This window comes from Lipophrys pholis (genome assembly GCF_963383615.2).
Source record: "Lipophrys pholis genome assembly, chromosome: 13".
Classification (NCBI taxonomy): Eukaryota; Metazoa; Chordata; class Actinopteri; order Blenniiformes; family Blenniidae; genus Lipophrys; species Lipophrys pholis.
In genome coordinates this window covers 11,746,416-11,771,689 of record NC_137632.1, presented here as the reverse complement: position 1 = coordinate 11,771,689, position 25,274 = coordinate 11,746,416, and the positions used below count along the sequence as shown (strand labels likewise).

Sequence of the window (25,274 nt, the reverse complement as noted above, 5' to 3'; positions counted from 1 at the left end):
TAACTCTTTCATATGGAGGATGAGAGTCGTGGTCCAGGTGGATTGAGCATGGAACGCTTCGGTTGGACCTCTCAGTCTCATCTGATTTATCCCTGACGCTGGAAAAGTGAAGCACGCAAACCGCACTGTCTTTCGCACAAACTGTACTGAATGTCCTAAACAGATTGACACGATATTTGTGCACTGTGGAGGCTTTTAACAAAGTTGAATTTCCAATATGGTAGGAGAGGTTGTTGTTGTTGAGCGGATTGTTGTCATGTCCCCGCAGTGCCTGTAGTGGTGCTGTGAGGAGTCTGCTGTGGCTCCAACAAAAATCCTCAGCAGCCTACCTTCTGCTTGTAAATTGCTCTGGGTAGCTTATATTTACATGCATCCTTATTTCGAGATACACCGAGCTCGATGAAGATCGCCGTTTCTATCCTATCTCGAATATCGTTGCACGGATAGCCTAGCTGATTCTAAGAGACATTTCGGCCGTCTATCTGGAGCGAATACCTTACACAGCCCATACCAATTCAAGGTAAGCGAAACCGCTCACAGCCTCGAGCTCGATTTATGTGCGCGCAGCTTTACGCAGCCTTCAGCGGGCCTCGCCTTCTACGAAAGACCGCCGCCCTGACGAAGCTAATAGGCCTCTTATTAGTGCCTTATATATTTAATTGCTTCTCATCTGACCAAGCGATTGCTTACCTTTAGTAAGTGTAGAGCTACACCCAATATCGCCGGTTATAAATCGAGTGGTTTGCCAATTTTACATTATGTAACGATGGTTGCTATAATTCATATCGATTATTGCGGAGGCCTTCGGTAACAGGCCGTAAGCCTCGTATGTATACCCTTTGTTAGGAAGTATTTAGCCATTAATATATCATGTGTATCTACCCTAAAGTACCACGTCTGGGGGCGATTTATTACCGCCTGTGTTCTATGATCATGTTTATTTTTATTAATAAAGTTAAACTGTAGACGGACCTTTATAGTGTTATCATTTGCGGATGTTTCCGTTTCCTGGTTAGCTACCGCCTACTAATGTGTGTTTTTAGCTTTGTAAGCTAACTAGCTAATGTGAGCTTTCGTGGTCGGCTCGTGTGGATATTACACGCTTTTGGCTTAAGGTGGATCAAATCGTGCCTTTTGGGTTTGGACACGAGTAAATGTTGTACGTAGATCTATTTAATTATCATCAGTTTCAAGTTTTACATCTGTCTGTCGGCTCCGAAGCTAATGTGGCTAGCTAGCTTCCCGCAATTAACCCTTAGTCTGTTTGCTGTCAGTCAGGTTCTCCTGGTTTACCTAAAGTTTGATATTTGTACAACAGATGAATGCGCGTCCATCCGAGTCGGTACTGTGTGGCAACTGAGCCCTGCAGCCGCTGGAGGAAGAGCGTGTAACACTAGCCCGATAGCACAAAGTTCACGGCAGCGGCTCCGCTACAGTTATTACAGTGGGAGTAACGAGCGCCAGTATTATGAAGCAATAACTACATTGTTTTCAGACACTTTCGTGGTGAGTTCAGACTGTCCTGCAGTGAGGCTGGTTCGAGCTGCTCTTTGAGATCGCTGCATGCAGTCATGCTGTGTTTTTATCACCATCACATCATCGCGTGAGCGCTACACACCACAGTAATAACACGGGCAGTGGGAGAGAGTCACATGCTCTCTGTTGGCCACCTGCACGAGACAAACTACACTATCATCAAACTATATACAGGAGAACAGAAAACATTTTACATGTAATTGTTTTCCAGCAAATTAATACAAGATCTGTGAATAGTCCATCCGCAGTAAAGGGTCTGTATCAGAAAAGAAGCTTCCCGAGATGGCTCGCGCTTCGAATTGGACATGGATAGTTGATGCTTGACTAAATAAGTGTGTGATGAATTTGACACACATTGTTTTTTGCCTGCACATGTCAGTAATCGAAAACCGCGAGATAAATTTGCCGAGTGTACTACTATATATGTGCATATATATCATAACATTTCAGCAAAAAATTAAACGGTCTTCAAGTACACAAATGGTTGTGGACGTTATCAATCAGGAATAGTTGTTATAAAACGAGTTCGCAATAATCAAAGTCTTTGAATTACAAATTCAAATGACTGAAAACAACAACTTTTGCATTATTCTTAATTTTTATGACCGTTTGTTAATTGTCCAGGACCAGCTGTGAGAAATCTTGTTGAAGGTCACTTGTAGATCAGATTTAATGAGATTACAATGCACATGTTTATTATTGTATTATTGTTCTGAATTGTACACAGCTGATCTGAACCATACAGCTCAGTCTTTGTGGTGAATTGGTGGAGGTTACCATTCCCAGTGATGGAGCCTCTGGGGTTCAGCAGAATCTTAGTTTTAAAGATTTTTTTATACTGTGATCTGATACATTTTTAAGAATAATAAAGATTGGAACTGTGCGGCTTCACAACTCATTTTTCCGTCTGGCTTGTTCATGAATCTCTTCAAGTGGTTAAGTTCAAATGGACTGAATAATATGAAGTATACTGAGTTTCCACATGATCACTTCAGTTTATTGTTGCATAGATAGAGAGCGACTCTTGTCTCTCCTACTTTCCGTTTGATGATTGTTTTTCAATACGAGATTAAGTGCAGTGAGGATTAGTGTGGGTCCCTAAATTAAGAGCTAAATTGTTCTGACTAGAGTATTCTTTTGTAGGTAAATTAGTCTTAATGGAGTATTTATTATTCACATCACATGCTCATAGTAGTTTAATGACAATGCAGTGATTAAAACAAGTTCTTAGCCAGTCACGATAAGACACTTGAACAGTATTTACACAGTCACTGAATGTGATGTTCGCAAAGTGTTTGCTATTGAATAACCTGTTTTTAAAGCCTGTTGCTCTGCTTCTGTATGAAGTGCTAGTAATGTAATTCCTGTTTTTTTTTTCCCCCCTTGCGTTTATCCCAATCAGCTGATGTTGTCAAGGACAAGAGTCACGTGATGTATGAAGGCAAACACATACATTTCTCAGAGGTGGACAATAAGCCGTTGTGCTCGTACAGCCCAAAGCTCTGCAAGCAGCGCCGGCTAAACGGCTATGCTTTCTGTATTCGGCACGTTCTGGAGGATAAGACGGCTCCCTTCAAGCAGTGTGAGTATGTGGCCAAGTACAACAGCCAGCGATGCACCAACCCCATCCCCAAGTCCGAGGACCGCAGGTGTGTATGATTGTGCGTCTTTCTGTTGACTCAAATGTTTCCCGGTGACCAATGTGCTGAAGGTGGGCTCCTGTCTTCCAGGTACTGTAACAGCCACCTGCAGGTTCTCGGCTTCATTCCCAAGAAGGAACGGAAAAAGAAACACGATGCTTTGGAAGAAATGCGCTCGCGGGCTCACCTGGAGTCAGTGGCTCTCAACATTACTGTGCCCTCTCTTGCTCTGAAAGCGTCTAATGGTCTAGATGAACTTCCACCATCTCCCCCCTGTTCACGCCTGTTACCCATCCCCGACGGGGAGTTCCTGGACCCTTTTGCCTTTTATGAGGATGACACAGACGCGGAGGAGCTGGGCACTCCTCGGAAGAGCAACGCCATCAAGAAGAAACTACAGAGTCGACTGGTGCTCAACCAGAAGCTCTGCCACGACACAGACCTCTTCCAACCACCTCCTGAGCACTTTAGCCCTGCCCCTGCTTCCCGTGTCCACCCCTCGCCACCGCTCAACACTCATCTCCCGCGGCAGCAGCAGCCAGGTCTCCTCCAGCTGCCCCAGCACTCCAGCGTTACTTCCTTCATCTTCCCAGGACAGCAGCAGGGTTTATTATGCAATCCACCACCACCTCAGACGGTCAACTTTCTGCCTCCAGGGATGCCCGCGAACGCAGCACCCAGTCCAGTGCAACATTCTGGGCCATCGCTCAGCAGGAAAATGCCTTTCACTGCTACTCACTTGCCCGTCGGTTGCAAGGACAGTGGTAGTACCAATCAGCGGCATGTGGTCGTCATGCGCCCCACAGCCTTCTCACCCTCTGCCAGCTGCCTGGCCAGGTTGCAACATCTGGTGCAGCTCTGTGCCAAGAGACACCGGGAGCATGGAGATCTCTTTCCTCACTTAGGTGACTCATTTCAGCCTCTTTGCCACTAAATGTCGTTTTAAGTTCTATGCCTTCTTCCAGTACTGTGGAAGACATACAGACAGGCGCATGCTGAAATAAGTGAGCTGCCCTAACAAGCTCTCTTGCAGGACTGGACTGGTCAGAAGATAGTGCCGATGATGACGATGATGAAGAAGAGGAAGCTGAGAGATATGCTTCTTTTCAGAGCTCTTGGAGATCACAGAATGGGTTGGTATCTCAATACCTCACCCCACCGTGTAACACTGTTACTTCTTGTCATGATGAGACGTGTCGCGTGTATTCCCCCTCCTCCCCCCCCCCCACGTAGGCTCGATGAGGACGGCGGCTCCTCTCGGAGGACGCGGCTGCTGAGGCTTTGCTCATACCTCCAAGAGAAGTACAAGCGCATGTGCAGGCAGGAGAGGGCGAGTATCCGCCAGAAGAGGTACCGCTATGCCTTCCGCAAAGCCTTGCTGCATGCCGCCAGCAACAATCCCGACTGCGCGGGGCAGCTGATCCAGGAGCTGAGCGACGCCTCCCGCAGCCCTTCAGGGTACAGTCTGACCTGCTTCACCCGTCAGAAAGCACATAACATGACCACGAGGAAACTCAACACCACGACAGTGCAAACAGATATGGCACCGATCAGCACAATCACCAGTTGGTCTGTTCGGGTTTGGCTGAAGAAGCTAATCGGTTGTCCAGTGAAATGACACCAACAGACCCTGTGGTGCAGTCGTCCACAGCCCCAAACATTCCAATTGTCCTCCAGCGAACAGAACACCTGCGATAGAGGGGACATTTAGAATACTTCTACATCTTTACTCTGACGTTACCTCTACTGATGTGCTGGTGCTGATCTACACAGCAAAACACCGTCAGTTAGAAATGTATCGTCTGTAGCTTATTCAGATTCGGCCACATCCCGTGTTTTTATCTTTTTCGCTGATTTGTTGTCTTCTCATGTTGCTAATCTTCATCTGTCTTATTTCCAGTGAAGAGAGTGTCACAAATGTCGGGCGTTGTCGCCGTTTGCTCAGTCCCCGATCTCTTCATCTCTGCAGTGTGGCTCCAGCACGGCCGCAGAGCGCCGACACGGGGACCTGCACCGGCAGCACAAAGGGCCAGGCCTGCAACAACAGAGCCCTGCCCTTCACTCGGCACTGCTTTCAGCGTATCCTTTCCTTTTGGATTTGTAAACACACTCGCCGTACAGCTGCTCACTGCAACCGCAGGACAATAGCTGCCACTCTGTGACCCGATATTAAGTTTGATTTAACAGGCGTTTTACGTCCCATACTGTGATGTATAATCCGCCTGTGCGCCGGAGCGTGAGGCCCGTGTGCTCTCCGTGTGGCACTTTGGTGTTCTTTTTCCTTCATTGTTCTTTGTAGACATTCTGTTGAACCGTTCCCAGCAGCTCTTTGCCAGTTGTACAGCCAAATTCGCAGATGGTCAGCAGTGCTCCATCCCCGTGTTTGATATCACGCACCAGACACCCCTCTGTGAAGAGCATGCCAAAAAGATGGTGAGTGTGGTGCTCGAGGGAAAACTTGGAACATTTAGGTGGAACGTGTGTATTTGCCGCCTGCAGAGGCGATGGAGGGAGGTGACTTAACCTCACGTTTGAGTGCTTCCAAATACGCATTTCTGCCAGCTGCCTGTTTAACTATATTAAGTGAAGATATGCCTGCCAGCAAGCTCCGCTCCTCCAAATGAGGACGTTTACGGGAAGTCATGTCTGACTTACATTTATTTTTGTCTGCAGAAATTATAAACATTGTTTTCCCTTTTAATAAGCTTGAGATGTGCTGATAAGGTCATTTTGTTGTCTTTCCCCTGCTGAGACAGTTGTTTTTCTCAGACTTTGCATTTGCGAAGAAGTGCATCTACCTGAGTGAATGTTTTTCTTTCATTTCCTCATGGAAAATGTCTCGTATGTCCACATCTCCAGGATAACTTTCTGCGTGGGGATGGAAACCGGCGAGTGCAGCACCACCAGCAGCAACAGCGAAAGCCTCGCAAAAAGACCAAACCTCCGGCGCTCACCAAAAAACACAAAAAGAAGAGGAGGAGAGGGCCGCGGAGGCCTCAGAAACCCATCCCGCCAGCGTTGCCGCAGGGGAACCTGGGAATGCCTTCTACGAGCCTCGCCATGCCCTTGCAGGCCGGCATAAGGTCTGCTACACCCAGCTGCGCCCAGCTACGCACAGTGTTGTCCACAGGCTCTCACGTCGCACGCCTGGGATGTTTGTTTTCTCTTCTGACCTGTTCCGTGTCCTCATTCGTGTGGCAGGAGTCCTTCCACTCCAGACCTGAGCACGGAGGAGCTCCCCGATGACATCACCAATGACATGGCAGACATTCCAAACGACCTGGAGCTGAACCAGGAGGATTTCTCCGACGTGTTACCCAGACTACCTGACGACCTGCAGGACTTCGACTTGTTCGAAGGTTGTCTCACAGCTCATCACTGTGCCTTATTTTGACTAGAGGTGTTTGTGGACTAGACGAACCGGTTAACAAATGTTTTGGGCGGGGGAGCTGGTGTTTGCGCCGACTTGAATTTTAATTCCAAAATCTTCATTTAAAGTGTCCTTTTTAGTTCCTGCGTCATTGTAGATACTTTGCACATCCTTCTTCCTCACAAGTGCAGTGAGAAACACCAGGTGTATTTTAAACAGTATGATCACTCAAATACAACTTTTTAGAACTGCAATGTGTTTAAACCAGAGCAGGATTCTTTAAATGGCTCATCAGGAGGTCTTGTTCTCCTTGTTTGGTTTGGATTTTCACTTTGCCTCCTCAATAGTTAGATGTTGTGTTTTTGCTAGACTGCTGTGAACGCTGTCTCAGTTCCTGACGTGACGCTTTAACGCTTTGTGCAGGTAAGAACGGCGAGCTGCTGCCCACCACGGAGGAGGCTGAGGAGTTGGTACGCGCACTGCAGGCCATGGGGTCCTACCCGGACTCTCTGGTATGCCTGACCTCTATGGGGGACTTGGCCCCCGCCGAAGGAGTAGACCACAGATCCATGACTGTGTTCCCTGGTCCGGTCCAGCCGGGCGCCATGGGGGACCTGCTCAACAGCCGCATCCCGACGGAGAACTTCACCAGCCTCGAGCTGGAGGACAATCTACTGCAATCCACTGGGGATCACTTCCCCCCCTCGCCGCCATCGCAGCCTGCTAACCAGCCCTCGACGTCCTGCTCCAGCCTGACCTCGTCTTCGTCTGCGGCGTCCGCCTCCACCGCCCCCCTCCTCACTCAGACCTCCATAACGGAGAGAACGTTTTCACGGACGCACTCGTCACACGTGCTGGCCAAGTCGGACGCGCCCACGTCATCTCCCCAGGGCAGCCACTACAGCAGTGAGCACGTGCCATCCCCGTACAGTGACCACATATCTTCTCCCCACGCCAGCTCCTTCCAGACGGACGCCCCCCTGCTGCTGGAAGTCCCTCTCAGCGGGGTGCCGGGACCCCCGCGCTCCACATGGAATAACCTCCCGCTCCCCATCACTGATCCCACACAGTTTGGAAACCTCATAGGATCAGAGAGTCATCTCATATCCACGTCCCTGTCCACCCCTCCCTCCACCACCCACTCGGTGACCCTGCAGCCCATTGCCGCCCTCTCAGCGATGCCCCAGAGCGGCCTGACTGGTCTAACGTCTCCCCCCGCTCCCTCGTCCTCCCTCCCGTCTCCCTCACATGAACTGTTGACCTCCTCGCAGCCCAAGCAGCAGCTCCCTCAGTTCAGCGCGGCCTTTGGCCATCAATTGGCCTCCCACAGTGGCATCCCGAAAGACGTGCAGCCCAGCCACAGCTCCACAGCGCCCCCTGCTGGCTTCTCTATAGTTAGTGCCACCGCTGCAAGTGCCAACAGCGCCACGCCACCTTTCACGCAAAGCAAATGAGGGCAGGCAGCATGCGGCGGCCGCATGATGGTTCTGTGGACTCGCAGTCACTTCCAATCCAGCGGGCTGGCTCCGGACTCGCCCCTCCCCCTCCCCCCCCCCCCCCCCCCCCCCCCCCCCTCTTCATCTGCTACATGTGTGCAATGTGGTAATCGTGCACTATTTGATCATGAATTTGCACAACCTCAGATTTTCTTCCAATCACGTTTCTTTCTTTCTCGTCCTGGAGCCAGACGCTGCCTGAGATTACAAGTCGGTGCGAGTCCACTCGTTTGATGCCTTGTGGTTTTCGTCAGCAGGGGGTTAACAGTCAAGACTTTTTTTGTTTTGTTTTTGTGGTGATATAAGCGGGTGAAAATTTGGCGAAAGGACCTTAGCAGAGATTATCTGTGTCACAGTGCTCAGAATTCATAGAAGCCTCAATCAATGGTCAGTTTGGTTTGCTTTGCCAGTTTCAGTCCTGTGTTAAAAGGATCAACTGTACCCTGCCTTGCTCAGATGGCCATTGCTTTTCTTTTGATTTTTCCCACCTGTTTCATACACTGCTTCCGCCACCCTCTGAAAAACACGAGTACAGATAGTGACACCTTTGTGATCCACTATGTTTCAAGCTATTTAACTGTTTTCATGATATAGAGTCAAGATTTCACGGTCGTGAATTTACCAAAATTCTTTAAACAGCTGTTTTTATATTGTGTATATTGTATATGTGCTCATTTATTGGTTTTGCTCAGACGTCAAAATCTCTGACCTCACCATTGGTTGTGGGACTCTGAGTGGCCTAGTAGACACTTGAAGGTAACTATAGTTTCTTAAAGCAATAAACACATTAACATTGTGGCGATATTTTATTGGTCTCATTACATGTAGCTTCACTTCTTTAAACCAGGCTGGATCGGGACTCTTCTCCGATCTCTATTAACGGATTCACCCAGAGCCTTTAGAGGCGATAAACCAGGTTTTTATTGAGTAATTTGTTTTTATTTTTTTAAATACTGATCAATGAGCTCCAGCGTTGCAGGGGGAGGATGGTGAGGATATAATCCAGGGACTTTAAGTGTCTACTCTCAAAGGTGCTCTGTGGTCCACATGTACAATGGTCTTGAGTGGCTTGCATGTCTGACAAACGCAAAGTTTCAGGATTCAAAGGAAATCCACTGTAAGGAAGCCCAGATGCCCCACAACAGGCCGTGAATCAGTATCTTCACTCATCAGCTAAGTGTAACACGATGGTATAAATTGGTGTATTTTGCACGTCTGAAGTAAAGCAATGCTGGTTTTACTCAGTTTTAAAGTGATTTTATAATTTCTTTTTTTTTTTTAAAGCTAAATGATGAAAACCTGCAGTCTGGTTGAAGTTTTGGAAAGCGAGGACTCGTTCACCTCCCGTCGTGTCTGTCAACGGCTCACAGCAACAACATGGATTTCGATCGATATATTAGCCATTTGACAGATTGTCAGGCATTGTTGAGTATTAGGTATATAGAATAGCAGTCTCTATCTTGGGGTTTGTTGGTGAATTATTGAGTAGCAATGGATTGAAATTGTTATTTGCAATGTATTCAGTGGAACCTGTGTCTTGTGGAATGAGTCTCTTGCTTTTAATGGCTATCAAAATGGTTGTACGTTGTCGTTTGTTGGAGGGATCAATGTCCGTATGCCGTCATTCTGTTTGTGATAATATTCTGGTGGAGAATGTTGTTTTTGTTTGTTTTGGTTGTTGTTTTTTGATAGCTATTAAACTCCAGAAGGAAGTCTGAGATCGCATGAGGCAGCAAACCTTTTTATGTGAGAACATTATAATATTATTAGACAAATGGTCACTGGCTTGATTCTTGGTGGAAGGAAAAGTTGGACTTTATGCATCGTTGCAGGAAAAAAAAAGAAGAAGAAAAACTGATCACCGTACTATTTCAACATAGATTTTGCACAGGAGTGAATGAGGCCGGTGGTGTTTCACATGTCCCGTGTCCGTCTTTGCCTCCCCACCCCCCACCCCCTTTCTTTTTCTTTGCTTGGATGCTCATTACACGAACAGCTGCCATCATTACCAACATCTGAGCCTGCACCAGACCTGTATTTCCAGCTGTGAGGAGGCCCAGTTCTGTCTCTCCCTTCCAAAGAGAAAGCACGTACTGAAGTGTAAACCTGTAGCTCCACCAGAGACGACTGGGCTTCTCAGCCACTGATAGAAAACACAGTCGCCCCCTAGAGTTAAGAAGGAAACACACAAAACAAAACAAAAAAAAAAATCCAGGTTGGGTGAAAATGAAATAAGCAAGGCAATACTGCTGTAACCGCATAGCATGAGATTAGTCGCCGCGCCGGTTTCCTCTCCCGACAAACCACGTAGAACAACTGTTCACAGGGCTCGTAGGCACGCTTGAATCCAGAGATGGCTGACAAATTCCTATACTCATTGAATGTACTGTATTACTGTTTTTAAAGATAGGATGAGCTAATCTAGTCACCTTTTGTTATTGGTCCTTGTTTAATTTGTCTAAGGTATTTTTTGTATACAAAAGTTTACATTTTTATGTATATTTTTCTTGTGTACAAATGATGTAATAAGTGTACAAACACTGTATGTAATATCTGTATATAGTGTGAGAAATTTGATCTTTTGTTTTTGGATGTATAAATAAAACTTGCTGTGAGGTTATTTGCCGACATGGTTTGATGTGGTTCTTAAGCTCGACGCTGAATACACTCTATTATATATAATAGCAACACTTTAAGGTTCTCAATGTTAATAGCCAAGACGAGTGGTCGCAAAAAAAGTTTGGTTAAAGTTAAAAACAAACCGTGAGAAAAATATAATCTACTGTTTTGAAGTACTTAAGGTCAATGTATATTTAAATCAGACCTAAATAAAACACCTTAAAAAGTAATATTTAATTTGCATTGAATTCTACAACAAGAATTGTTGAAACTTAGTTTTAGGTCATTTATTTTTGTTCTGATATAACTTGTTATTCATGTATTTAAGCATACTTCATCAGCTCGGCTTTTTCATTCTTTTTTCCTTGTAAAGCATAAAAAAAATTTAATAAAAAAAAGACAAACCCCCATCAGAATATTTCTCTCCTGTTGTGCATGTTTGAACCTCGAGCTGAATAATATGAAAAACTGTACTTACAATTCTGCAGCCTTCAATCTGTAAAAAGCAGATCTCTACCTTTAACATTTCTGGATTTAAAAGACGAGTAATTTCATCGTTTAAAAAAAAAAGAAAAAGAAGAAAGAAATTAAACAGTTATAAAAACAAAACTTTCAATTCCAAGCACCGCATGTCCAAACTGCACGTGAAGAAGCTGTTAAAAGGAAAACAAAAGCCAAAAAGCTCAAATCTGGATAGTTTTTTTTTTTTTTAAACTTTATTTGTTGAAACTTTAATCATTTGACAACTTCCAGCAAATCCAACAGCACGGTCTTGAATTAGCAAACATGTATACTGGACTATAAACTTTCAGCAAAGTCACACAAAATCAAAAAAAAAAAAAAGGTACATTTTAAATGATTGCTATCCAGTGTTAACTGAAAACTTGAGCGCGTCACAGAATCAAACTGTACTCTTACATAATACTGCTCTTTGGGGGTTATAAAAATAGTTTAATATCTGCCTACCTGACTCCTGTCAATCACACTGCTTTATTGCCGTAACACACACAAAGGAGGAGGAGGGGGGGGGGCTGCGACATAAAGTATCCTCAAGTATCATTCAAAATAAAACAAAAAAGAATTTGCAAAGTGCAACACAAAGATGTGAAAAAGGTGCAAATTGTGTAGCGTGTGTTTGTGGCGACGGGTTTCCGTGGCACATGTGATGTCCGTGATTAAAGAGTCGAGTCTTTGAGGGAAGAGCAGGAAAAATAGGAAACACTAGAAGTTGGAGTGAGAGTGCTGCACGGCCCGTGTCTAGTCGACTAGTTTCTGCCTTTTTTTTTTTTTTTATAAATCACTTTTGTTCACTGAGCTGTTCCGACAGCAGCAGGCAGAGAGGAACAGTCACAGAGTGTTCTGTTAAAAATCCACAACAATCAGTTTGGCGTCTTGTTAAAAAAAAAGAAAATACTGGAGGATTTCTGCAGGGCAATCTTTGTCACAAACAGCTGAACTGGCTCAAGCCGAAGGTAACGAGAGGAACAATGTGGGATATTACAGAGGTTTATAGTCCAGGGTCAAAACAACTAGAGTTAGAAAATATGGAGCTGGAATATTTTGGTCACAGATTATGATCCAACACTGGATTATTTCTGCACAGGCAGAGCAGACGTGGAGACATTCCTGCTCGGCGGCTGAGCAGCCAAGAGAGAAAGCAAATCGCCCAAATTGTCACTTTTGCTCGCAGACTTTTTGTACCGCTTTAATGAACAATATACAAGGTTTATTAAATCAGCTCTCAGTCCGGATGGGAAGATTGTGTCACGTGTCCCGCGATTCAAAGCTCCGCTTGCAGACGGTGAGCCGCTCTTTTAAACTGTCGAGCGCGAGGTGGGACAGGTACTAAACACCTCAGACGTCCTCCAAATAAGTTTGTCAAAGCTGAAATGAGGCTTGCAGGCTGTGGCCAAGAGATATGTCCAGCAGAGATAGTTTGGAAACGGAGACAGACCGAGCGCCGCACACAGGGAGAATGTGCTAACTCCACACGGGAAGGCTGAAAACAAAAAACCTTAAAGAAATCCAAACAGCTCCACGCGGAGTGACCTCTTTAATAGGAAAACCTTCCAACACAAAAGCCCCACGAGAACAGGTCTGTACAGTATTTATGACCACACGTTGTCAAAAGATGAATAATTCAACTGGATAATTATCTCATATTATTCTTTATAGATTTGCATTTTCATTTCCCGTCAAAAGGTTGAAAGAAACCACTAAACTAAGAGAAGCTTGACAATAAAGCCTGTTTGAAATGATCCTGAAGGCATCAACCTTTCAGTTTGCAGGATTATCTTCCTTTGGAGGCGGTGGCATAACGCCGGCAGACATTTACAACGTTTACCGACTCGTGCTTCTTGGTTTTATTCCTTTTGCTTACACACAGGAGAGAAGCAGAATATCAGGAACACAAGCAACATCTCCAAGCGAGACGAGAAGGGAAAAGAAATGTTGCAGGAGGCGACTTCTAACTGAGTGGGATTCCATTGTACAGGCGTTCCTAATAAAGTGGGCACTTTGAATTGAAGCAGCATCAATCTTCTCGACAAAAACGTGTATTAAAAAATCGTCGCGCTTTAGTACTATACATTACCTCCTTCGTAGAAAACAAACAAACGAAAAAAAACCCAAAACATCTCAGCTGTTGACATTGTGAAAATTCCTCTAAAAAGAAAGAGTGACGGCGTTTCAATAGCGTGGCACCATTTGTTAATGTGCACCTGGATCGGACTAGAAATGCGTTGATCGTTCACAAGTTGTCTTTTTAAAGTTTCGCTGCGTATGAGGAAAGAAGCGGGAAAGGAAAAGAAAAAAAGAAAAAAATGTAAACAAAAACAGTCAATTTAACATCTTTAAAGCTGATACTACCCACCCCGTTCATCACAAATACTATAAGGCTGATTCCACTCTGTTTAGGACTCGACATTCTCTCCTCCCCGGAGAAGTATGCTACAACGCATACTGCTCAGGCCAACCGGTAGGCTGTATACTGTTAATACTATCATGCACATTCCTTTACAACTACAGTCAGAAGTAGTAGAAGTAGTAGTAGTAGTAGTAGTAGTAGTAGTAGTGCCGCTCGGTCTCCAAACGCCTCTTGGCTTTATGCTAATATGTACATCTGAGAGCAGGATCCTCGAGTGCCGAGGCGTCGATTTTAATGTACCACTACAAAACCTCCCACCAATCCCACCGGGAGGAAAACAGCCAAGCGAATATTACAACCAGCTCCAGAGTCCAAGCTGTGAGACTGTAGGTGGCGCTCAGTAAGTCCCAGATAGGATGGTGCATACCTGCAGAACACTGGGAGTCTCATGCTACTGTTTTATGGCTACTTTGTTTATAGTCCAAGGCATTTATACTGGAAGTGCAATTAAAGCTGCGGGTACACTGAGGAGGTCGTACCGCCGCAGCTCCCAGGAAGACTAACACAGTCTGCCCATTTAGAAACTGGATGATGGCACTGCCCCTGTTCATGGAATGAATGGATGAAACCTCAGTTCTCTGATCAATCAAATAAACATCGATTAAGAAAAGGATGGGGGTGGGGGTGGGGGTGGGGGAGCAGAGTCCAGCAAAACACAGAACAAGTCGAAGCCTCGTGGAGTCAAAGCTGGAGACGGAGCGTCCAGTGTCTAAAGCTGGTGGGGCTCCAATGAACCAGCCGTTTATTTTGTTTTTAGTTTTGTTTTTTTTTTTTTACATTCTCCGTCATAATGACAGCCACAGCGATGAGGGCGGAAACCCCAACAGTCGAGGAGATTTCGAGAAATATCTCAAACAATATGAGAAGACGATAAAGGGCAGCCACCTCCAGTCACTGGATGAGAACTAAAAGAAATTACAGCCGGAGAGAGAAATCAAAAACTGATATACAAAAGAACACGTACAAAGGCAAGGCAATCTCATATGTGGCCACTTTTTTTCTCTCTCAAAATATTTATCCCACCGCCATTATCTACAATTTGCATTTGGCCATTTGTACGCTGTGGTTTCAAACGAGCCACCGGTTTGTTTGTTTTTTTCTTCTTCTTTTTTTTTTTATTACTCTGTAAAAATGAGCTTATTTACACATCTGTACAGCCACCCTATAGAGCTCTTTCCATCTCCCAGAGGACCCAATCCACTAAAAGCAGGATACCTGAGTTTTCAATACAATGCTTCGACTCGCACGCCACTCTTCACTGCACCGTCCACGGGATATCCCGCACAGCCACACATGCACGCAATCAATTAAGCAAGGACTCTCCTCCAAGCGAATGCCGAATGTAAACCTTTAGGAAAAAGACACGCGTCACCCAAACCAGAAACTCAGAGAGTCCTTCCACAAAAGGTCCCCGCTGACACTCTTCAAATGAAACGGTGGAGGAGGAGGTATTGAGAGGGGACATCTTACAGCAGGTGACTGTCTGTCCTGAATAGGACCCTCTGGTGCTGTGCTAGCGTATGAACACACATTAACTAGGCCAGGATTCGCTTCAGGCAAATGAGCGATGGAGACCGTCCTGGGAGACTTCATCCCGGCTGTGGAGGTCAGAGGAAAAGATCTGACTGCTACTATCAGGGTGGGAAAGTAGAGCAGAGCTGGACCGAGCTCTTCTCACTGAGTGGCAGCTGCATGTGGCACAGAAAACCTGGCAAACGGGAGAAAAGGGGACGATTTACAGGCTTCAGTTAAGACAAAAACATCTGTGATGCAAACAGTGAGAAGCTCCGGCCCTAATAAACCGACAGACTGTACAAAGAGAAAATATGAATGCTCATGGAAACATTGGCACAGCTATACACTCTTAGCCTGGTTTTATTATTCAAATTAATTGTGCCGTTTCTATATTTTACAGACGACTGATGGGAAATACAATAAAAGAAACAAAAACAGTGGATCAGTAAAAGACCCTGAGCAGCATAAATAAATATCATAAACATGACGACACCAGACTGGCTCAGGGATTATCCTGCTTTTTATTTAACGGTTGACATACAATCAGATTTTTTTTCTCTACAAGTCCATTTAGAAAATATAAATCTGTGAGAAAAACTATTAAAAACAAGAAGGAAGAAAATAATGTTCACCTACCTCTGAAGTCTCTGCACGAGCTCCGCCACCAGGGAGTCGCAGATTCCCGGGTGGGTTTCCTCTGCCAGGATAATGGCCTCCTGCAGCGCCTCTGCTGTTTCTGGTTTGCCGTTACTCGTCCCACCTTTTTCTTTCAACTGTGAAAAAATGGCATCTTTTAGACTAACGTCGGGACTTAAAGCACATGAATCTACCACAGCTTGGAGAGTTTATCCACAGGACAATCGTTGTGATGTGGGATCATTAGTTGTTGGCGTTACCTCAGAAAACAGTGGAGAGAAGATTGTTGATAAGCTTTGTGACAAAGGCCTCTTTGGACTCTCTTGCACCTCCTGCAAAGACATTTTAAGGTTAAAGAGCGAAACTTTAACGGCTTACGGTAAACATCGTAACGAGGCGCCATCTTACCGGCGTCCTTTCTAACTCCGCGGGCTGAGCCGCTCCGTTCTGGAACTTTTTCAGGTCCTTTTCCCGGATGGTGTTCCAGATCCAGTCGTCGTTGGCCGCGTCATTTCCTCCAGATGCCTGGCCGTCTGGCTCCCTTCGGGGAAACAGGATTTTAGAAACCTCATCGGTACGTTTGGAGTCGCTAAACTCCTCCCCCTTCCCCGCCGCACAACCCATGACTAATATCGAGGACTTACTCATCGGAGTCATCGGAGCTGGATTGTTCCCGAGACTGCTCGGACTTCCACCTCTTGTACCGGTCGATCAGCTCCGTCAGATAGGTCGTCTTTTTGGCATGCCTCACTATATACTTGTGTTTTAACAACTCTTTGGCAGTCGGCCTCTAAAAAAAAAAGCCACACAAAACAAACGTAACGGTGAATAATTACCGAGATGTTTTCTTTTTGCAAGATGAAGTGAGGGTGACGCATCGAGGCAGACGGTATAGACACTTACAAAGCTCGGCTCCTTATTTAAACAGGCTTCAATAAATTCTTTTAGTGGTTTACAGTAGTTTCCTTCCAGTGTTGGTGGATTGTTCTTTGGGATGAGAAATAAGACCTTCATGGGATGAAGCTCGGAGTGCGGCGGCTCCCCTTTCGCCAGTTCTATCGCCGTTATTCCCAATGACCAGATGTCCGCCTGGAAAACAAAGACGTGGAACAAAACACCTTCTCAGTGAAAGAGCAGACTCTTGCACACTTCTTTTAAAAAAAAAAAAGAAAACAAAAAAAAGCACTTCGACACGATGTTGTGTGTAAATGACATTTAAACTGGCCGAGTGAAGCAGCCGAGTGTATTTGAGGAAGCTCTGCAAGCTGCAGAGTCTGACATGGAGGCTGTGGTGACACTGACTCATGTGGTGGTTTCTCCAAAAATATGCACTGAGCTGTTTCCTGGACTAGGAAGCCACATTTATCAAAGGTGCAACGCAATGCGAGACAAAAATCATTTAGGGAGATTTAACAAAAAGATAAATACTTTGTCAACACAACACAGTCCGCCTGCACTGATTCATCATTCACTTCACTAGGAAAGCCTGATGTGACAGAGGTCTGCTGACACACACTCCAACCTGGAGACGTGAAACAGCTGTCATCATTCATGTTTCCACACAGAGAGTTTAGGGCCCAGTGAGAGCATTACATCATTCTTTTAGCACAAACAGAAGATTGTTTTGAAAACTGTGTTTATGGGCGTATAGTCACCACCAGTTATTTATAATTGGGTTGTTTTTTTTTGTGACCAAAGAAACTTCCTTTAAAACAGATTCACCAAACCACGACTGAAAAAGTCTCTGTCGGGAGTTTCATGGCCACCATAGGTTCTCTCACACACTTCAGGGTTCCAACAAGGCGTTTTCACTCAGCGACTCTGAACAACGCTCCCATGAGGTGCCAGTAAGTCTCACACACTGGCCACCACACTGTTCGACTAAAAACTGAGCTTTGTGATGCGTTCAATGTTCTAAACTGTTCCGAGATCAAAACATTTGCATCGGCAGCTAGAATAAGTCGCTCTGCCTCCAGGCCTTCACAAATCAATAACCGTAGCGGGTGATTGGCTCTTGTTGAACAAAACTTTCTCAAAGGGCCGTTCGAAATCACAACTGTGTGTGACGTAACAGAATGAAGTCGATGCCGACCTTTGAGTCGTAGGCAGACTGTTTTATGACTTCAGGTGCCATCCAGAAGGGCGTTCCAACAAATGTGTTCCTTTTTATCTGCGTGTCGGTCAACTGGCCTGCCACTCCAAAGTCTGCAAGCTTCACATCGCCTTGTTCCGACAGCAACACGTTGGCAGCTGGAAGCAGAAGGGAAGAAATTCAATGACATCATGACAAAACTGCGCGTTTAAAGGATCGTTCTGTATTTTATTGGGAGAACAGGCTATTTGACAGGAATGGGAAAAGATTAGAGAGAAAACGTGGCTCCAAAAAAACCTGCTCTCACTGCTTTAGCACAATGTGCTTTTCTATCACCTTTAGCGATTTTAACAGATTGCTCCTAATTCGGCAGAGGTGAGAAATTACAGAGCTGCACAGGATTTGCTCAAGTATGTAAAATGTGGACAAACAAACCTGATCTGACTTGTGTAGAATTTATTTACTTACAAAAACCTCCCAGGTAAATACTGATGCAAGTCACAGTAAAGCCTCACTTGAATTTTCTTTTAATCCAGATGATGAGAAACACGTTGTCCAGATGACACAGCTGTTGGGAAAGCAATGAGGTAATAGTGTGCAGCTGAATTACCTTTGATATCTCTGTGTATTTTCTTCTCGGAGTGCAGATACTCGAGCCCTTTCAGGATTTCTCTCAGGATTGTGGCAATCTGTGTTTCATCCAGGGCGCCTGGTTCCAACTATACGGACGAATCAATTCTTTGTTTAAGGCTTAAACTGTTTAAATAATTCTATTATCCGATTACAAAACTGTTACAATGATCCGCAACTGTAAAGTCTTAATATCAAGAAAAGTTATCTTTTGGATCGACTTACCAGATCAAGAGCTGATCCTCCACCCAAGTACTCCATGATAATCCATAATTTTGTACCCTGAAAAGTAAATCAGGTTAGTTAAATAGCATTTAAACAAACAACAGAAGAGAGGACTAGTCACCACAACACGTCAGAAATAAATATACTGTGGATTTATTGACACTTCATATGAGCTACAACTGTTTTTCAGGACGCTCTGATATAGTTTTGCTTATTTATGATCACAAAAACAATTTTTTTTAAATCCAAAGAGATGAACAGGTTGGTTTTTTTGGCTGTTGTTGAGTTTTATCAGTCAAAATGAACAAGTCAAAACAACCTGTCTATTTACCCCCCTCAAAGTAGCTCAAGTTTTCATGCTTTTACATTTTCCTGCATGTAACAGAATTACTACACATCCCAAGAAAAAAATACCACCATTGTTTATAAAAGCATGTGCATCAAATGTGTTCAATTGATGCAGCTGGTGCGACTGCTGACTGTCGCGTAAACAAGATCAATCCGCTGTTATTAGAAGGCCAGCATGCACCTGCCCTTTTTACGGTACCTTTGGCTTTCGGGTGTCCCTTTTTACCCGCTAGTACAACGCCCTCAGTGCCCTCCTGAGGGGCACTGTACACTCACAAAGCCACAGCTGTCTTCATTAAAGCTTTTGCAGGTTGTTTGTGCTGTTCCAGCACACCATTTGGTAAAAGTCCACTCGTACATGCCTGCAGCTTTTCTGTGGGCCCAGCAAGCAGAACTGATGGTTCAGAATAATTGAGCTCTGCGCTGAAGGCGCAGAGTTAACAGCACGTGAGCAAAGCAGCAGCTCAAGAGCTCGGCATTTGTCTACAAGCAGCACTAATCTTTATGTTCACTATGAATTTTAGGTGCTTTATTGTGGACCACTTAGACTTCCTGCAAGTAGCTGCGTTGCTAAATGTGTAGCGCTGTCATAGCTGTATCCCTTTTGGCTGACACACATACACACAACCACATGCACGTTAGTTTGCCTTTCCAGTGGGTAGCATGACTTGAGGATCGCTTCTGTTCTTTCAGCTTGTGAGAAGCTCCATCGCATCAACATGAAATCTATCACCGTCGCAAAGGACTCACTTTGGTTCACACATTACTTCAATAAAATATCTACGAGTAAACGCCCATCTTTAAAGTTCCTCTATTGTAGCATCACGTAAATGAGAAGGTATTTACCTCTAGGACTCTCATTCTGAACTGGTTTGAAAGCACAAGTATTCAACAGTATTGACATTATCAATTAGATCATTAAATGAAAACACAGATGGCCTTCTGACCTGACAATAACGTATTTTCAGTGAATTTTCTTGCAGAGCGAAAACAAAATGTACTAAAAAGCACGAACAATGTTTCAAACCATGCCACCATATGTCTAGTCACACCAGTCTGTGCTATACAACACAGACAATGGCTGCTACATTGCACATTTGCATTATTTAGTGACCTACATTGTCTACACTTGCGTGCAAAAACACACATACTGATGTACCCATCATGTCAACTATGTTCTCTAACAAGTTGATTGACTAAATGAAATGCCAAAGCTTACCTTAAGATAGGATCCAAAATATTTGGTGATAAAAGGACTGTCACACTGGCTGAGGACCGTGATCTCCTGTTGAATATCTTCTATTTCATCCTCGGCTTCCTCCAGATCAATAATTTTAATGGCAACAACCTTTTGATTCTGATTGTCGATGCCTTTGTAGACTTCACCGAAGGAACCTTTCCCTATCCTCTCCAGCTTTGTGAAAAGTTCCTCTGGGTTGGCTCTGAGATTCTGAGAACAAGACAAATCAAGAAAGAGAGAGAAGTGCATCATGAGCAAAATGGAAAAACAGCTAAAGGCACAAATATACTTCAAATGAAAATGCATGGTTAAAAAAGGGATGTTACATAACATGATTTATCTGAAATATCAAGTATTCTTGTTATAAATAAATACTGTGTCATCGTTATTTTTCCAAATATCATTCCTTGAGCACCAAGTGTATTCAAGGAATTATGAAAAATCACTTACAAGTCGACATGACTCATTTACAAGCTTTCCACAACTCTATTAACATTGTACAAAGTGCTTTCTGAATGTGAAATTTTAAATATTAAGTCTCTATGGAGACCCCCCCAAAAAAATCCCTTTGCCACAGAACTCTTTATACTGGACCTTCCCTTCTCATCTTGTCCAGACAATGAACACTCTCTGTCTTACTGTCTTGTTGTTTGAAAGCAACTGTAGAATTTTTATACAAAAGACGACCCGTCGAGACAGTATCTCTTGGCTCCAAAACAGCCATCTTAATTCGATCAGTGAGATGGGTTCATGGAGAGCTTTCGCCACAGTCATGCGAGCACAGACAGCCCAAGATCATCGTTTCACACTTTCATAGATTTCGAGTCTGCTGCCTCACTGCACTGGAGTGTGACGGCTGCTACAAGCTGCAGTTACTGACAACTGATGAAAATGCAGCAAAATAACAACGATACAAGGCAACACCAGTGCAACGTCAAAACAAACGTTTGCAGGATCCCGAGGAATTATAGCACAAGTCCACGTCTTCATTTCCTATCTACCTCCATACCAGACCTGAGCATCAAAAGGACATATGTGGCCTTCTAGCTCTGCTCTGGGTGTCTCTGGGAAATGAAAATTACTGTTGTTATTGGCTTTATTATATCTAAAATGGTCACATTTTTCACATGATTGGCTATTATTACATTATTAGTTGAGTCTAGCATCTTACGGTTCATAAAAAAAGTATAGATTTTATTTACTGATATACTGTGCTCAAAATCTAGAAAAATGTAATCATGATTTACAGACAAAAGACTGGGGAACGTGACAGAGAGCAACAGTAGCTCATAAAAATTGAGTTAAAAACCAGTGGCTTCGAGTAACACTTTCAACATGAGACCCGACTGAAGCCTAATGACCCTCACCATAAAGGCTCAACAGAATCTGAAGGACTACACCCTAAATTATTGAATGAGCTAAATGGTTTATTTCCCTCTGGAACACCAGGACCATTAATGGTCTTCATGATGGCCAGTTCAATTTTTCCTTCATACACAGCAACCACTAATCCAAACTGCAAGAAGAACATTCGCAGTCTCATAATTTCAAACACAAAAGCAATGTACACTATTTGAAAGACATTTATATTAAATATGCATAGTATGAAGTTAATGTACATTAATATAGTTTTGCTTTTGCACAAGCTTTATTCAAATTTTAATCAATTTAAACCTGGTCCCTAAATCACAAGGTGGACTCGCTATAAGATGAAGATTTATTGGTTCACACAGTTTATTGCTTTACAACCCCTCCAGAGAATAGTTTCCTGTAAAAGTGCTAATGCATGGTGGTCAACCCTATATGAAAGGGGAGATGAGCAGCTGCACTTTGAAAAAAATAAATAAGAGACGGCAGAGGGGGGCAGCTGATTTTGATTGCAAAGGGACTTCAGAGCAAAGACAAAACGGCAGAGCAGTGCAGAATCAAAGCCGCGCAGAAACAACACTTCCAAAATATTATCATAACACTGGTGTGGTCAGTCATCCAGGTGGAATTTAAAATGTTGAGGCCGACCTCTGTAAAAACAATTGGAAAAACAACAAGAGCACTGTGACTACAGACTCCTCATGATGGGAATGCACTTGCTATATCCACAGTCAGCAGGTTTAATGCCACAACTAAAGCTGCCCGAACCTCGCTCCAAAAGCATGCGTTTGACGCTCTCCCATCTGCACCACACAACCGTGTAGTTCAGTGTCATCCACACACGCCACACCCTCCGGGTTGGAGCCTCACTGACAGCCATCCAACCACAAGCTGCACTGCATGGTAACCTACAGAAGGGTGCCACTGATAACATCCTGTTATTCCCATAGACAGTCAACAACTGCTTAAAAAAAATAGATTGCATTACATATAATAATGCAATTGGAAACCACTGATAGCCCACAAAAGCTGAGTTGTACTCAAGAGAAACTGTTTTTTTTTTTTGAGAAACGTCAATGAGGTGAGAGATCAGAAATGCAATGCAACATGGAAACTGTGGCTCAACTTAGCTGGAACTGATAAAAGAGTGTCAACACTGAGGAAACTCAAGGCTGCTCTCTTGATGGTATTGAGATATCTGAGAAACAACCACAGGCAGACAGAGAGAGAGAGAGAGAGAGGGCGAGAGCGAGAGAGAGAGAGAGAGAGAGAGAGAAATGTTTCCTGACATTTCTCTGATCTGAACCAGAGTTCCTAATATGCATATAATAAAAACAAGTGTGTTGTTGTAAAACAAATTAACTGATCATCAAAACAACTTCCCTATTTTGAATTGTACGGTTATGCTGTTTGCTTGAACACCAGCTCCATTAGTTGGGACGAATAAAACACATGTAACATTCATTACCAACTTGAAAACAGAGTGCGACCAGAGTATTACATCAGGTCGAATACTTGAGGAAACTATTTCACACTATTTCCACGTTCTCACGTCAAACCAAAGTGAGCTGTGGGTTGTGTGAAGTTAGGCGCCTTCAAAGAAATGCAGTCGGTGCAGTTTTATAAAGAAAGAGCAAGTTTGAGCAGGATGAAGACGGTGTACGTGTGTGCAAGAGATGTGAAGCCAGCTGAGACAATAAAAGTATAAACTAAACTAATATTTCTGTGATAGTTCTAGTTTTCCCAGGGCAAAGTCAGACCATAGAACTTTAACACACAGGTGCGGTTTACCAGAGCAAAGGAAAGGTTACAGTGAGAGGAAAAAGTTTTCCTGACGTGCAGTGTGCCCGGTGATAATGGTGTATACCGTTAACCTCAAAGCACAGCAACGACGACTAATTAAACAAACACGAAGTCGATCTTATCCTTCCAGACATAGCACAGAATTGTGTTTTTATTTACCTGAATGCCCGGTAGTCCACCCTGAATAGGGGAGTGAGCCATGGCGTCAGATCAGCAGAAAATGACGCCTTTTATATCGTCTTTTCTGCTTTCCAACTCGTTAATTTCCTGTTGTTGGCGAATCTGCGACACACCCTGCCAAGGCAGCGGCCGTACCAAAGCAAGAAGTCGCTTATCTTAATTTTTTTTATCGAGAAAAAGTGTTGAGCTTGTCTTGTCTGCGTCTCCTTCGAGCTGCCGTCTTCTCCTCACTTCGCCTTCCGCAGTTACTGTTAGCTAACGGTGGCGACGCTAGCCACTTTAGCAGCTAGTTAGCAAACAGTTCGCTGGATAACTCAATCTGAGCCGCCCGACGCGCTCTCTGCGGCCGTGCTGGACAGTTTCCCGATGATGCGGCAGCGGTCTGGCCCGAAGCAGTCGTGGGGTGTCGACAAATGCGCCGCGTCGAGGAGTTATAGCGCTTGTTTTGTTCTACACTCTCATCACTTTTCTCTGCCGTCAGGCGCCATCTTGGTTAATGTCATTTCCATTTTCCGGAGGGCCAATCAGAGAGCTGGAGAGCTGAGCGCGCGCACATGTTGTCATTCATAAACCCGGTCCAAAAACAATCTCGTGAGGTTCGCTGGTGACCTTAAATAAGTGTCAATGTGAGCGTGTGCGGCTGTCTGTGTCTCTGTGTTCGCTCTGTGATGGACCAGTGAACCTGTCGTACAGTACAGTCAGCTGGGACAGACTTCGGTGACCTCTGACCCTGAACCCAGGATACTGCTGCAGACAGAGCAGTGACTCACAACCTGTTTCTTTCCACATTTTACTGTTGTCAACTTAAGCGACTCCCTCCCCACCACAAGATGTACAAATATTGAAAAACGACTGGTCTTGCTTCACCTTGCACAGTTTCAAACGTCTATGCACTAGTTTTTCACAGCAAAAGATGCATTCACCTCGAACTTTGTCTATTTCTTCCATGAAGCCATATTCTATGTATCGCTCTATACTCCCTCTTTTTCTTTTTGACAAATTCACCTTTCCGTTTAGCCTCCCTCTATTCTGCAGACAGGATGCTAATGTTCAAAACCCCCATGTCTTTGCGATATTTTAAAAGTTTTAAATTAAAATTTTTAGGGGGTCTTTTTAAAAATAATAATAATGAACAGAGTAGTTAATTTTTTTTTATTTTTACATGAATGAATTGAATGCTAATGCATCTATTTTCAAAACAAAAAATATTAATGCCCCTTAAATTCAGGAGGGCTTTGCGAACCCTGTGAATCTGTGGCACTGCCCATGGGGGTCGCGCCCCCCCAAACAGGAATAACTGGTATAGAGGATAGAGGGATGGATAGTAGATACCAAGCATATGCCTACATTTTATACACATTAATATACATTGTGTGCATATGTGAATACGAGTGAGATACACAAAAAACAAGGTTAAGGTCATGTAAAGATGAGAATGATAGCTTAGGAAGTTATGTAACTGAAATGTCTCCCCAAGGTAGTGAAAACACAGTGTGTATGTCTGTGTGAATCTATTTTACGTGTCAATGTCAATAGGACGTCCAAAGTATCAGAAATATTACTCTACAGAATATGTAAATGTTCTATATGATAGAAAATGCAGTAATTGCAGTAATTCAAATAATAGTAGGTTTTGTCACAGGAAGTTTT

The 25,274-nt window shown here is 44.1% G+C and overlaps 2 protein-coding genes across 3 annotated transcripts; one reads left to right on the top strand and one right to left on the bottom strand.

The window, feature by feature from the left end:
* Positions 1–275: 275 nt before the first annotated feature.
* ino80da (INO80 complex subunit Da) lies at positions 276–8,838 on the top strand. 2 transcript variants are annotated; one of them, XM_080479171.1, is made up of 10 exons: positions 276–520; positions 2,939–3,185; positions 3,267–4,081; positions 4,210–4,309; positions 4,410–4,634; positions 5,146–5,255; positions 5,476–5,609; positions 6,036–6,259; positions 6,378–6,535; positions 6,970–8,838. In XM_080479171.1, exons 2-10 carry the CDS (start codon positions 2,968–2,970, stop codon positions 7,998–8,000), a joined length of 3,015 nt encoding a protein of 1,004 aa, XP_080335297.1. In that variant the 5' UTR covers positions 276–520; positions 2,939–2,967; the 3' UTR covers positions 8,001–8,838. The 2 variants fall into 2 exon arrangements, with proteins under 2 accessions (XP_080335297.1, XP_080335296.1); XM_080479170.1 differs by having other exon boundaries at positions 5,077–5,255.
* Positions 8,839–14,639: 5,801 nt separating this feature from the next.
* On the bottom strand, positions 14,640–24,299 carry stk24a (serine/threonine kinase 24a). The gene is made up of 11 exons (XM_080479172.1): positions 23,604–24,299; positions 20,253–20,483; positions 18,686–18,742; positions 18,441–18,549; positions 17,831–17,988; positions 16,642–16,827; positions 16,383–16,528; positions 16,147–16,279; positions 15,999–16,070; positions 15,739–15,875; positions 14,640–15,295 (listed from the first exon to the last, which is right to left on the bottom strand). The coding sequence occupies exons 1-11, from the start codon at positions 23,643–23,645 to the stop codon at positions 15,262–15,264; spliced, it is 1,305 nt and encodes a 434-aa protein (XP_080335298.1). The 5' UTR covers positions 23,646–24,299; the 3' UTR covers positions 14,640–15,261.
* Positions 24,300–25,274: the final 975 nt, after the last annotated feature.